General features: G+C 48.9%; 2 protein-coding genes across 3 annotated transcripts in view; one reads left to right on the top strand and one right to left on the bottom strand.

Moving 5' to 3' along the window:
* The window catches only part of DCAF1 (DDB1 and CUL4 associated factor 1), a 43,978-nt gene extending 38,916 nt beyond the window's left edge, over positions 1–5,062 (top strand). Inside the window, exons 22-23 of one of the 2 annotated variants that reach the window (XM_008632147.2) lie at positions 321–576; positions 4,083–5,062. In XM_008632147.2, the coding sequence (XP_008630369.1) occupies positions 321–576; positions 4,083–4,141 (315 nt within the window). In that variant the 3' untranslated portion in view covers positions 4,142–5,062. Of the gene's footprint in view, positions 1–320; positions 577–4,082 lie in introns of those variants that run through there. The other variant, XR_001861382.1, reaches the window with a different exon arrangement.
* Positions 5,063–10,032: 4,970 nt separating this feature from the next.
* RBM15B (RNA binding motif protein 15B) lies at positions 10,033–12,110 on the bottom strand. Its single transcript, XM_008632148.1, has one exon. The coding sequence runs from the start codon at positions 11,984–11,986 to the stop codon at positions 10,313–10,315; it is 1,674 nt and encodes a 557-aa protein (XP_008630370.1). The 5' UTR covers positions 11,987–12,110; the 3' UTR covers positions 10,033–10,312.
* Positions 12,111–12,116: the final 6 nt, after the last annotated feature.

The following is a 12,116-nucleotide window of genomic DNA, read 5'->3' on the forward strand; positions in this document are numbered from 1 at the left end:
AGCCATGGATTAACAGGTCTTACTGCATGTCCTTCTCAAGGGTGCTTTGTGTTGGTGGCCAGTCCCGGAGAGGAGCTTGAGCCAATGGTACCTGTTTGCAGCAGCATTTTGCAGTTAAGACTTTGCAGACCTGCAGGTGATCTGGCATGTGTGATGCTCTGAAGCTGTGGAGAGAGTGCTTAGATGGGTGATGGGAGAGTGTTTATGTTTGGTGGCTGGATATGGGGAGAAGTGAAAACTATAGGTTTTCTTTAATTACTCTTGTTCCATTTTACATGTATCTTAATGTCTGCAATGGACTGTTTTTGCTGTCCTTATAGGAGGAAGAGGAGCAAGAGGAAGAAGATGATGATGAAGATGATGATGACACAGATGACCTTGATGAACTAGACACGGACCAGCTGCTGGAGGCTGAGCTGGAGGAGGATGAGAACAACGAGAATGCTGGTGAGGATGGAGAAAATGACTTTTCTCCCTCCGATGATGAGGAGATTGCCAACCTCCTGGAAGAGGGAGATGAGGGTGAAGATGAAGATTCTGATGCTGATGAGGAAGTTGAGCTGATTCTTGGAGATAGTAAGTGTGTGCCCACCTCGGTGACCTTATCCGCTGCTTAAGGTCCTGACAAAGAGGCAGCATCTAAATTTCCCCTGAAATGACTTAACTGACTTGTCCCTTGTTAGTATGAGTCACAGACCATCATCATGCTTCTTCACCTGTGGCTTCTCTCAGTAATCTGCTGGTAAAAGCAGCTCTTACGTGAGAGAACAACTGTGCATTCTGGAAAAGGAGGTATCTCCTTTCTTCAAGTGCTCCCAGGTGTGTGTGTGTGTGTGTGAGAACTCCATGTGAAGAAGCTTTGTCTGATGGCTTGCCTGTCCTGCCTTTCAAGGGGACACAGGTTTAACTGTTACCTCACCTGTCCTCTCTGCCTCATGTGAGCCTGTAAGGACAGAGAAGCATTTTTGATCCTTGGTGCTGTTCTTTCTCTTTTGCAATTGCTTAAAGTGCAAAGCTAACATGGCATTTCTGACTTCACTTCCTTTATTAGACTATTCTGAAGCTAACATAACTTTTGGAATATAATTTAAATTGTTCTCTTTTGCTGGCATTCCACAAATACAGTGATTTGAAAATATAAAGTGTGTGTATGAGTGTATAAGAAAGAAAGGTCTGAACTTTTTATGTAGCAATAAAATTTGGAAAAATGCTTCACAAGAAAGAAGGTGAGTAGGATAGCATCAGACTTGGGATTTGTGACACCAGATTCTGTTCCCTTTTTTGCAGCACAATTTTTGAGTATGTGTAGCCAAACCATTTAGTTATTTTTAATTTTCAAGCTGTAAAAATGGATGTAATATAGTTACCTTAAGTTAAGGGGTTGGTAAGGATGAGTAATTACGGTGTGCAAGGTGTTTGAAGTCCTGCAGTGATGGGAGATTGGTTCCCATCTCAGCTCTCATATCAGGCTTCCCTGCCAGTGTGCTGGAGGATGAAGCATGGCAGGCCCCACGTTGGCAGTGATGTGGCTGGCAGACTCATCCATGTCTTCTGTGGAAATGTAGCTCAGTCATTTTTAAGGACGTGGCCACATTAGGTTGCCAGAGTTATTCTCTGAGGTCACTCTGCTGTTGTCTAGAGGGAAATAGGTTTATACTGTAGAGCCATAAAGGATATTTGCACAGCTCAGTCATTAATAGCATATTGCAGTGTGACATTTTGGGATTACAGGGAACCTCTGTGTCCTAGTAGTGGGCAGGATCTTCGTGACACAACTCCACTTGTTTTTCCTTGGGGAATGCAGGGCCAGAAGCTCTTCAGAGAGCACCTGGAGTGCTGTACCTTGAATTGTCCAAGGGGCAGAATGGCCAGGATGTTCAGGCCATTTCAATAACTCTTCCTGGAACAAACGAGGTGCTACTTGACAGGCGTTTCAGGCGTGCTCTGCAGAACACTGTGTTATGAAGCAGCCACATCTGTACATCATTTATGGATAGAGCCACTTGAGCAGAACTTAGATCTGGTATGGCTGTGGAGCTGCAGGCAGCCCATCCCATGGCTGTTAGGTTGCTTAGCAGCAATTTCAGGAACTCAGAGCAGGGAGTGCAGCTCTGCTGGGCTGATGCATGCATGGTCCTTGATGGTTTTGATGAGTGGGGTTCTATGGCAGCTGCTCTGTGATTTCATCTGACTTCTTTCTGTTTCCCCACCCCCCAGCAAAGGACAATTAAAATTTTCCTCTGCTTATGCTTGTTCCAGAATTAAAAGTTGTAGGGGCACTGCCAGCATAGCAAGGACCGATCTGAGGCATGGGGTGCATTTAGAGTGTTCCCTACTGCAGATTCTTGCTGTATTGTGGGTGAACCTCCATAACATACAGTGAGTGTTTTCAAAGCAAAATAATTCAGAGAACAGTTGAAACAGGAGTGAGTGGCATTGGTTGCTATGTGTTCCTTTTTAAAAATAATCCATGGAGAACCTTTAAAGTATGAATTTGTCTTCCTCCTCCTTTGTTACCACCTTGGGGGCATTAGATCTGTTTGTCAAAGCAGTTAATGCATTGTGCAGGTCTTTCAAGAGCTTTTTCCTGGGCGGGCTGAGTGTAATTTTTGAAATGCACATATGGCATAGGATGGAAGAAATACATGGGATTCTCACCAGCAGCATGGCTGACTCTGGATTCTGATTCCTCTTCTGTAATCCAAAATGGCAACTTCCAGGCAGGTCTGTGCAAACTAACTATGCCAAACAGTTAACTGCAGTCAGGTTTACTTGCAGACATAGAGCTCAGAACTGGAAGGTTATGTGGTGAACTGGGGAATAGTGAGGAGATCCTTTCTCAGAGCTTTTCTCTGGGGTTAAAAAAAACCCACCCAACAAAAACCCCCCAAAACTCCAACTTTCTCAGCTTCTCTTCTCCAGAGTTTCTGGATTGGTATCTTGCTTGTGCTTCTTTCCCTCTTACTGTGTAAGTGTAGCTGCTGCAGTAGTGGCTGGTGTTCCAGCAACCCAATGTGGCTGTGGCTGTTCTGGGAGCACTGATGACCCCTCAGCTTAGGCTCAGTCCGACGGATGGTGAGATGGAGCATCCCTTGCTGATCACAGTGGAAAGGCAGCTGGCTGATCTTCAGGGAGGAGGGTTGGGGGAAAGGGTTTGTGCCCTGTTTGCTTGCCTGTGATTTTTTTTCCCCCCTAAGGATAGCATCTGAGAAGGGGTGAACCCTCCAGAAGGTCTTTCTTACCTTAACAGGCATTTTAGAGATCCACATTACTGAGATGGCTAAGTGGAAGTCTTGGTGTCTTTTTTTTTTTTTTTCTTTTTAACTATTTTTAACACCCAGTTATCTGCTGCATCCAATGAATTCGCATAAGAAAAAGAACCAACACCACCTCTAAGGTAAGGCAGGAGCCCTCTTGCTGCCAGAGCTGCTACTGCTTCCTTCTTGCACAACTGAGGGAGGAGAGATCTCATGTTTTAAGATAAAAAGCGTGTGTGTATGCATGTGTGACTGCTTCTGGTAAATCCCCTCATGTCTTTATTCTGCACCACAATGAAGAAAACCAGGAAAAGCACAAATTACAGGTCACCTTTAGTAAGTGACCTGTAGTTAAATTCATTACAGAAACCTTTGAGTTACTAGAGGAAGGTTCTGGTTGTGAATGCGTGGATTGCTTCCACCTTAGTGGGGTGCAACTCACTGCATGAGGAATTACCCTGTGCACATCATGCAGGGGCCAGGCTGGTGGCACTGTCCAGCTGTGAGGAACGACTGCCACATCTGTCCAGCCCCTGGCATGAAGAGTTGTTGCCCTTTGTGTGCAGGAAGTTGTGCAGGCAGCTCTCTGCTGGTGTCCTCCCCACCTTGTCAGGGGAAAAACCTGCCAGCTCATAGAAACTGCACTTGCTAAGCTGCTCTCCTTGAGCCGCTGTTTTAAGCAGGGAAAGAAAGCTCTGGTGCAGATTTCCTGGCTGCTTTTGAGTGGTTTGGAGCACTGATGGTGCTGCCAGGGGTGACCATCTCCTGTGCCTGGGCAAGTGCCTCTGCCGCAAACCAAACATAACCCTCGTGTCTCCTTTGCAGCCGATAGCTCCGATAACTCCGACCTGGAGGACGACATCATCCTGTCCCTGAATGAGTGAGGAGCGGCTGCGGGCAGGGTGTGGGCAGGAGACGACGCTCCCTTCCCAGCAGAAGACCAGAGACCAAATTGGAAACCGACTCTGAGCACCCCAGCCCTACTTATCCTGGGAAAGCCTGAGGATCTCCTGCCGATCCGCTGTGTTGGTTTGAGTCAGTTTGAGGCTCGGGGCTAAGTCTCAATAAAGAGACCTGGGGTTAGGCCTCATTTCTCTCTGCCTTTTTTTTTTTTTATTTTTTATTTTAGGCTGAGATGACTCTTCAAGGAAACTTCTGAAGATATTTCACAATATATTTTCTTTGTATAAAGTTCTTTCCTAAAGAACAGAAATAGTTTTATAAAAAAAAAAAAAAAAGAAAAAAAAAAAGGCAAGTGTTCTAGTAAAGAGGGGAGACCTTTGTATTCCTGTAGTACCTTGTTACCATGGGGTAGGTTTGGGGAGAAAAATTGTTTAAAATTAAAAGAAATTAAAATTTATGCAACTACTAAGTGAAATAAGAGGATCATGGTTTCTAATATTGTTGAGGAGTGAGAATATTTTTATTTTAAATATGATTTTATTTTTAAAAAAGAAGAACTACAGGTGTTATACCTGCTAATGCACCAGTGTGTTCCAGATGCTTTTGTCCTCCAGGGAAGAGCCCCTGGGGTGTTTGCTAATGTAGATTTGCGCTGTGATACCAGCTGTAGTGGGAGGCTGAAATCCTGGGTGGGCCTAGTCAGAGCCTGGTATTCCTGAAGACATGGGAATCTGGGATTGAAGTTTGAGCCCTTTTTCTCCCTCCTGCCCTTTGTGGTTCAAGTTTTTTAATCTTTCTTTCTCTTTTTTTTTTTCTTTTCCCTCTTGCCCTCTGTGTGGAAACTGCAAATTGAAGGCCTTTTTCTTTAATGTAAAGTGTATTTATTAAAAAATTAAATACAAGTCCTGTCTGTGTGTATGGCTGTGAATTGTAGCCATGCAAAAGCAGTGCTCCATGTGCCTGCAGGGCTTGGCTGAGAGCAGCCAGGTGTAGCTGGAACCTGGCTGCAGTAAGGAAGGGCAAAGGAAACAGGGGTTTGGGAGCTCAGCCTGGCCATGGCACAGCAGCTGTGAGTTCCAGTTCTGATCCCTTGGGTTGCCTGACAGCCTGGAATTCTCAGTGGCAGCCTCACCACTGTGTGGGAGCTGGATGATGCCACTGGGCTGTGGTTGTGTGGGGAGGTGCTCTGGAGCGTCCACTGCAGTTCAGGCAGGGAATTCCCCATCTCCCAGGGTGTGCCAGGAGCTGGGAGCAGCACTGGCTTCCTCTTGTGGTTTGGCATTGCCCAAGCTGCCCTGTGGCTGTTGGGGCAGAGGGCAAATCCTGCTGAGGCATGAGAGGAGGCCCTGCCCCTCAGAACAGGAGGAAGAGATGGCAGTGGAGTGTTTTACTTCACGGTGCAGCACCCAGCTGTGCAGCTTGGGCCTGTGCTCAGAGCTGGCACGTGAGGGTGCTCTCTGCTTGCCTGGACAAGGCCACGACTGTGCTGTTTATTCCCAGGTGTTCAGATAACATCCACTCACCCTTTAAACCTTTCTCTGTTTTGGCCCTTTTCAGAATAGGGTGTGAGGCAGAACAGGGAACTGGAGACTTCTCACTCCTTGACACTCCAACCAGTTTTCCACCAAGAACTGCTCGTTTCCACTAAGGCTCAAGGTCTTACTGCTTGAAGAGGAAGGATTTCCTTTTTAACTGAAAGAAGGGATAGCTTTTTTCCCCTCCAGCATTGCATGTACTTAATGCACTTACCCAGGGCTGCTTGTTAATAATTAAAAAGAAAGGTTCTGCTGCAACTTAAAATGGATAATTGTACCCTACAGAGTCGATAAAGATGAGCAAGTTGTGATTATTACAGCATTTAAGACCAGCAATTGGAGAGCAGCATTCTGATTAAATGAGGGGATTGAAAATCGGATATGCCACCCAACAGCTGTGGAAGTAGCCCCTGCCTTACCAGAAACCGTCCTACCCAACTTCACCATAGAAAAATGTGCAGCTCAGGAGGAGGAAAAAAAGAAAAGCATGTACTCAGCTACTGCTTCCAGGGAGAGGCAGTGCCAGCCGTCCATATATTGTTCTGGCATTATATCCCAGCTGTAACTGGCTGCATCTGCTGCTGATTTGGGCCTGGCTGTTTTTGGAGAAATTTACCACCTAGTTTTGTGAGACAGAACCAAAACACCTGGGATGGCACTCCTGTGTATGCATTTGACTTGAACCTGAAGTGCTGTAAGTATATGAGCCATCCCTCCACTCCCACACCTGCCCTAACTCCACTGAACAGAGCCAAAGGGAGTGGGTTTGGGCCTTACCCTGTGGGGAAGGAGGCAGGGCCTGCAGGGAAGCAGCCCCCCAGCCCCTATCCCGAGCAGACCTGGCCTCTGAAGGTAAATACACGCCTGGGGAAGCTGCCTGCAGCCCATGCTACTGCCTTAGTTCTGGGGGGTCTCACTGAAGAGTGCTGGGGAACAGGTGACTGCACCAACTTGGGTGCAAAGTGGGGTTCAGAACTGGGGACTAGCAGGGATCATTTTGTTTTTGTCAGGCCATAATTCTGCAGCTGCTTGGGATGGGGAGAATTCTCAGCATTTGGAAAATCACCTGCCACCCTGGCATCATGATTTAATCTATTTAAAAGCATGTTGCTTGGAAAGAATCCTATAATCTTCTGGAATACTCCCAGCACGTGGCTGATGTGGTGCCATACAGTATTTCTTCTATGCAGCAGTTACAGACCCTGGCTTAGGGGGGAAGGAGATGTAAATGTCCTGCCAGCTGGCTAAGACCTACTCCTCCCTCTGCATCAGAGGGGAGCAGGGAGGATGTTGTTTCCTCCCACAATGTGAGCAGATGAGCCCAGCACAGCCTGTGCCCTCTTGTCAGCGTGGTCCTCACTGCTCTGGGACCTGAGTAACTGCTTGGCCCATTTGGTGCACTGCAGCACCCTTCCATGGAACACAGCCTGTGGAATGCCCTGCCAGCACCCTGGGAGGGAGCAGCACATCCCTGCAGGGCTGGGGTTAAAAAATCTCCCACAGGCCAGGGCTGGGAGAGCAAGGTACAAAGCCAAGTGTAGCTAAGGGCAGTGACTGAGGCTCCTCAGCACGGGTTAGAGCGCATCCAGGGCTAGTCCTCATCCGTTTCAGTAGGAAAGACAGCCAGCAACTGCTGTTAAAGAGGCTTTGTAAGACAGAATGTTTGCTGAATGGGTGCTTAGAATAAAAGATGGGGTAGCTCAGTCTAAGCACTAACACTCTCAGACCAGCCCATCCACCATGACACACTCTGTTCCCCCTCTGAGTTTCAGATCACCCCAAGGAGCCAGACACCATTACCCTGCCATGATCACCTTACTGCCCCATTGTACTGGGCTGAAAGGCACCATCCTCCAAAAAACAACCCCCCAGCACTGCCTTACCCAGCACCTTCCAGCATGACCGAGGGGCTCAAGCCTCCCACCCCCCCCTTCTACTCCCCAGAACTGCTGTCCGTCCCAGTTTAAGGCCCAAGGCTTTGATGCTGTAAGATCCAGATGCAGATTTATTTTGCTATAACTGCCAACCCTTTTTCAGGCCTGTTTCTCTTGGAATCAGCCTGGATACATGTGTGAAGGGATGGGATGGTGGACACGAGTCCAGGATGGGGCCTTTGGCCTTGGCACAGTCTGTTAAAGCCATGGTGTGGCTCCCTTGCCTGCTGGGGATCAGGGAAAGCTCAGGTCATTGTGGCAGAGGGATGCTGCTCCTTCTCTCCCAGGTGTCTTTCCCGTAACTCTCCAACTTCTCCTTTACACCTGTTAATTTTGGTAGGAGGGAGATTTGTTGGTCTCACATGCTCACAACCATCAGCCACCTCTCTGGGAACAGAAATCCCATCATTCAACTCTTTGTCTTCTAAACAACCCTCACTATTATTTACTTATTTCACCAGGAAACTGGGAGATGGGGGATTTTGGGCCATTCCTTGGCTTCGCCAGCAAACAGTCACGGCTTTTATAATTTACTCATTTTTTTTCCTTCCCCTTTCTAGCACTCACACACCATAACACACACAAGGCCATGCCCCAGCACCACGAGCTGCAGCTCCATGCCGTGCCAGCCAAGCAGGCACTTGTACTGGCACCACCTCACCGCCTCAGTGTGCCTGGACACCTCCTAGGCAGGATAACTCCCACAGAAGGCTCTAATTGCTCTAGGACCGGCCACGAGGGGTATTTAATAGCACTTGGTTCGGGTAACACTGAACCGTTACAATTATTGACATTTGGCACTGTCGGGGACTCGGTCTCGAGGGTGGAGTCGGTGTCCCTATAACCGTGTGAAACCGCGGCAGCCCAGTGCCACCAGTACAGCCTGGCTGCTTTGGGCGCTGGAGTTTGCCCCTCTGCTCCCACAGCACACTCCCAGAGCCCTGCTGTTCCCAGTGGAGCAGCCAGCTCCCCTCTCTGACCCCTGCCCGCCCTGCATGGACAACACCCTCCACAGCCTCGGAGCTGCACTCGGGTGCTTAAGGACAGAATAATTTTCTGGGATACGGAAGATGCATCAAGTGAAATGCAACCCCCCAACCCCATAAAACCAACCCACACTTGTTGATATTAATAATGTCCCTACAGCTGCAGGTTAAAAAGTGAAAAATAAAAGCAGCATTAGACTGAGTTATGCTCCCTGCTAAGTGGGTTGTGACACCAATCATACCTGAGAGCTGTTTTAGAAGGGCGTTTGGCAGCCCTCAGCAAGTTGCTGGGTCACAGAGATTGGTGCAAGATAAGTCTGGTTCTCCCACTCTGGTTCTCCCAATTTGTTCACTTGCTTACCATAAGAACAACAAAAAACCACCTGCAAATCTAAAGAAACTTTAAAATGTAACATTTTTAATCCCACACAATTTTCTGTAAGTCTCCTAAAATCTACAGGCATAATTTTAAAAAATAAAAATATCCCCAAACAGAACAGTGTGGATTTTAACTCCACCTTCGACTCATTACCACATCCTTATGGTGCTGAGCACTCAGGGGGTCTGGCCTCCCAACCAACCCCCTCATACCACAGACAGCAAGGGTGATGGATCCAGCCCATTTTAGAGCTCAGATTTGGATCTCCAGTGGTTCCTCTGTTACAGGTTACCTATGGTAACATAACACATTCTCAGCCAGCCAGGTGCATTTCTCTCTTTTTTTTAAGCCTGCAAACAAATCTTAACTTTAGGGGAAAAAAAATTTGCCATTTATCTTTCAATAAAGGATTCCAGGTAGTACAACATGATTGACTGCAAATGGGCACCTTCAGCTCACCAAACACCTTCATGCCCCTGGCTTGTCCACATCTAATATGGGCCCAAAAGGGTTCCCCCTTAAATCACATTTTTTTCTTCTGCTTGTTTTTCCTTTCATAAAAATTGGGAATGTCAACTTTTATGACTGAGACATGTGCCAGGTGCTCTCAAACCTCACAAACTGGAATACAGGGTCCACTCCTTAGCAGCAAACCTTTTGCCAAGTATCAACTAATTTTTTGGTGTGTATGAAAAACACTTTTATTCTTGATCAGGATTTGCTTCCTTGGCAGGCTGGCTTCCTGCAAAGCTTCTATCCTCAAATAGAGACTCAACAGCAAAGCATCCAGACTCAAATTTACGAAATAAAAAGCAAACAGGACAAAAAAAAAAAAATACAGACCCAACCTTTCAGTCTCTGATACAGCATAAAGAACCCCCCTTCCCCTCCACCTTGAAGACACATATAAAGATGAAGGAGGTGCTCAAGGCTGGGATCTGAGAAACTGAACTGGGCTGGGGCCTCACCCGGCCTGGCTGCTCCTGCAGCACAGGGAACTCACCCTTCCTGGCCATAAGAACTCGGATACCGCACAAGTTTAGAAATCCATCAGTGAACAAGGCTTTACTGACAACTTTCATACAGTTAAAAAATAAAAATACAGAACAACAGCGGACAGTGTCACATATTAAAAACGAATAAAATGGGCTCTATTTAAAATTTTAATAGATATTATAGGTATTAAAATTAATTAGAAACTAAAAATCTTACCACTTTGGTCAAGGTGTTTTGAGCCTCGACCAAAATGATCAGCCTTAAAAACAACTGGGCTGTGTGACACACAAAGAAAACATGGAATTTGAAAAGACAGTGTGGGCTAGGCAGTGTCTTTGACTATAACTATCACCATATGTTCTTCTTCTAACTTCCCCAATGTCCTTAGTGCTGACTGGAGGTACTGCTGAGAGAACTCGCAAGGAGGGAACGCGTAAAGCATGCCTGTGCTGTCCCTGCCCTTTGCCCCTCCCACGGGCAGGCTGATAACCCCAGCAGCCTGCTTCTGTTTCAAGTAGGAGACCAGATTCCTGAGAAGCCGTCGCTGCAAGCCAGGCTCTACCACAGGGAAGGTCCCCTCGGCCCCTGCCCCTGCCGGGGCGGACTGGGTGGCCAGGAGCACGGCGTAGCCGTTGGGGCTGCCTTGTTTGATGCGCCGGGTGACTTCATCCAGCTTGGGCTGGTCCAGCCGAAGTCTCTGAGCGATTTTGAGCTGTGTCAACTTCCCGCCAGATGAATGGTCTTTGAGGAGTCCGTTGATGACACCGAGGTCTCCCTCCAGGATGTGCATAGAGGTGGGGAAGCAGCTGTTTTTTAGCACAAGAAGCCCATTCCAAGCAAGTTGCAGTGTCTGAGCATATTCTGATAAATTCTTTAGCTTTTTGGTCTCAGATTTTGGCTCCTCGTGAGTTTTTGATTCCGATTCACCAGTTCGATGATTGCGTTCGCTGTCCCTTTTTTTGGGCTGGGGAGTGTCGGCTGGCTCACGATGGGGTTTCTCCTCGGCCGCGTGACGATTGTTCTGGAGGGAGTTACTCTGCTCTTTCTCGGCTCCGGGGTCTGTAGTGTGATTCTCCTTGCGAGCCCTGTCAGGGCTGCGGTCTAGAGCTGGCCCACTGGCCTTTGTCCTGCTTCTGTCCTCGTAAGGCGAGTGAGTAGTCCTTCCGCGGTCGCTGGAAAGACTCCGGCGTTTCCGCCTCTCTTCCCACAGTTTGGGCACACTGCGGTCACCGTCGCTGCCCCAGCGCTCCCCGCTCCGGCTGCGCACGGACCGGCTGTAGCTCTCCAGGTTGTTCCTGCGTTCAGCATTTTTGGCAGGGCTGGCCCAGTCTGCCTCCACAAAGCTCCTGTCTCTGTCCGAGTACAGGAGGTGCGGAGGAGTCCTATCCCGCACCCTCAAGTCTTGCTCCAGGCTCCGGTGCCGGCTGTACCCGTCAGCCAGCAGCTCGTAGTGCACGGGGAGCGGTGCGGGCTGGTACTGCTGCGGGTATCTCGTCTCTTCTGCTTTGGCAAAATCCACTCGGAGCCTCCTCTCCGGTCCGCCCAAGGGAAAGCCCCTCATCTGCGCGCAGGCGGCCTGGGCAGCGTCCAGGCTCTCGTACTGGATGTAAGCGAAGCTGTCGCCCTTCACGTAGTCAATAGTCCTGATGCTGCCAAAGCGGTCGAACTCCCTGGCCAGGGCAGCCAGGGAAGTGCTGGGGCCAAGGCCCCCCACCCACAGCCGGGTGGTGGGGTTGGCTTTCCCGTAGCCGATTTTGATGGGGTTCCTGCCCACAACGCGGCCTGACATGGCCACCTTGGCCCGGTGTGCCATGTCCAAGTTCTGGAACTTGAGGAAGGCGTAGGCACCGCCCTGGCCGCGTGCGGGGCGCTTGATCACCACCTCCTCGATGATACCGTACTTCTCGAAGGCACGCCTCAGCTCCACCTCCGACACGTTGTGGTCCAGGTTGCCGATGAAGAGGTTGCGGGTGGCTCTCTGGTCATCCTCCGGCATCAGGTCTTCTTCGGCCACGATGGGGTAACTGTACGGGCGGCCGCGCTCGTCGTACAGCCCGTAGTAATCCAGGGCCCGCTCCCGCTCCCGGGAGAGCCCGATAGCGGCCGCCTCCCCCGCCAAGGCGGCG

This window comes from Corvus brachyrhynchos, unplaced genomic scaffold (genome assembly GCF_000691975.1).
Source record: "Corvus brachyrhynchos isolate BGI_N302 unplaced genomic scaffold, ASM69197v1 scaffold4, whole genome shotgun sequence".
Classification (NCBI taxonomy): domain Eukaryota; kingdom Metazoa; phylum Chordata; class Aves; order Passeriformes; family Corvidae; genus Corvus; species Corvus brachyrhynchos.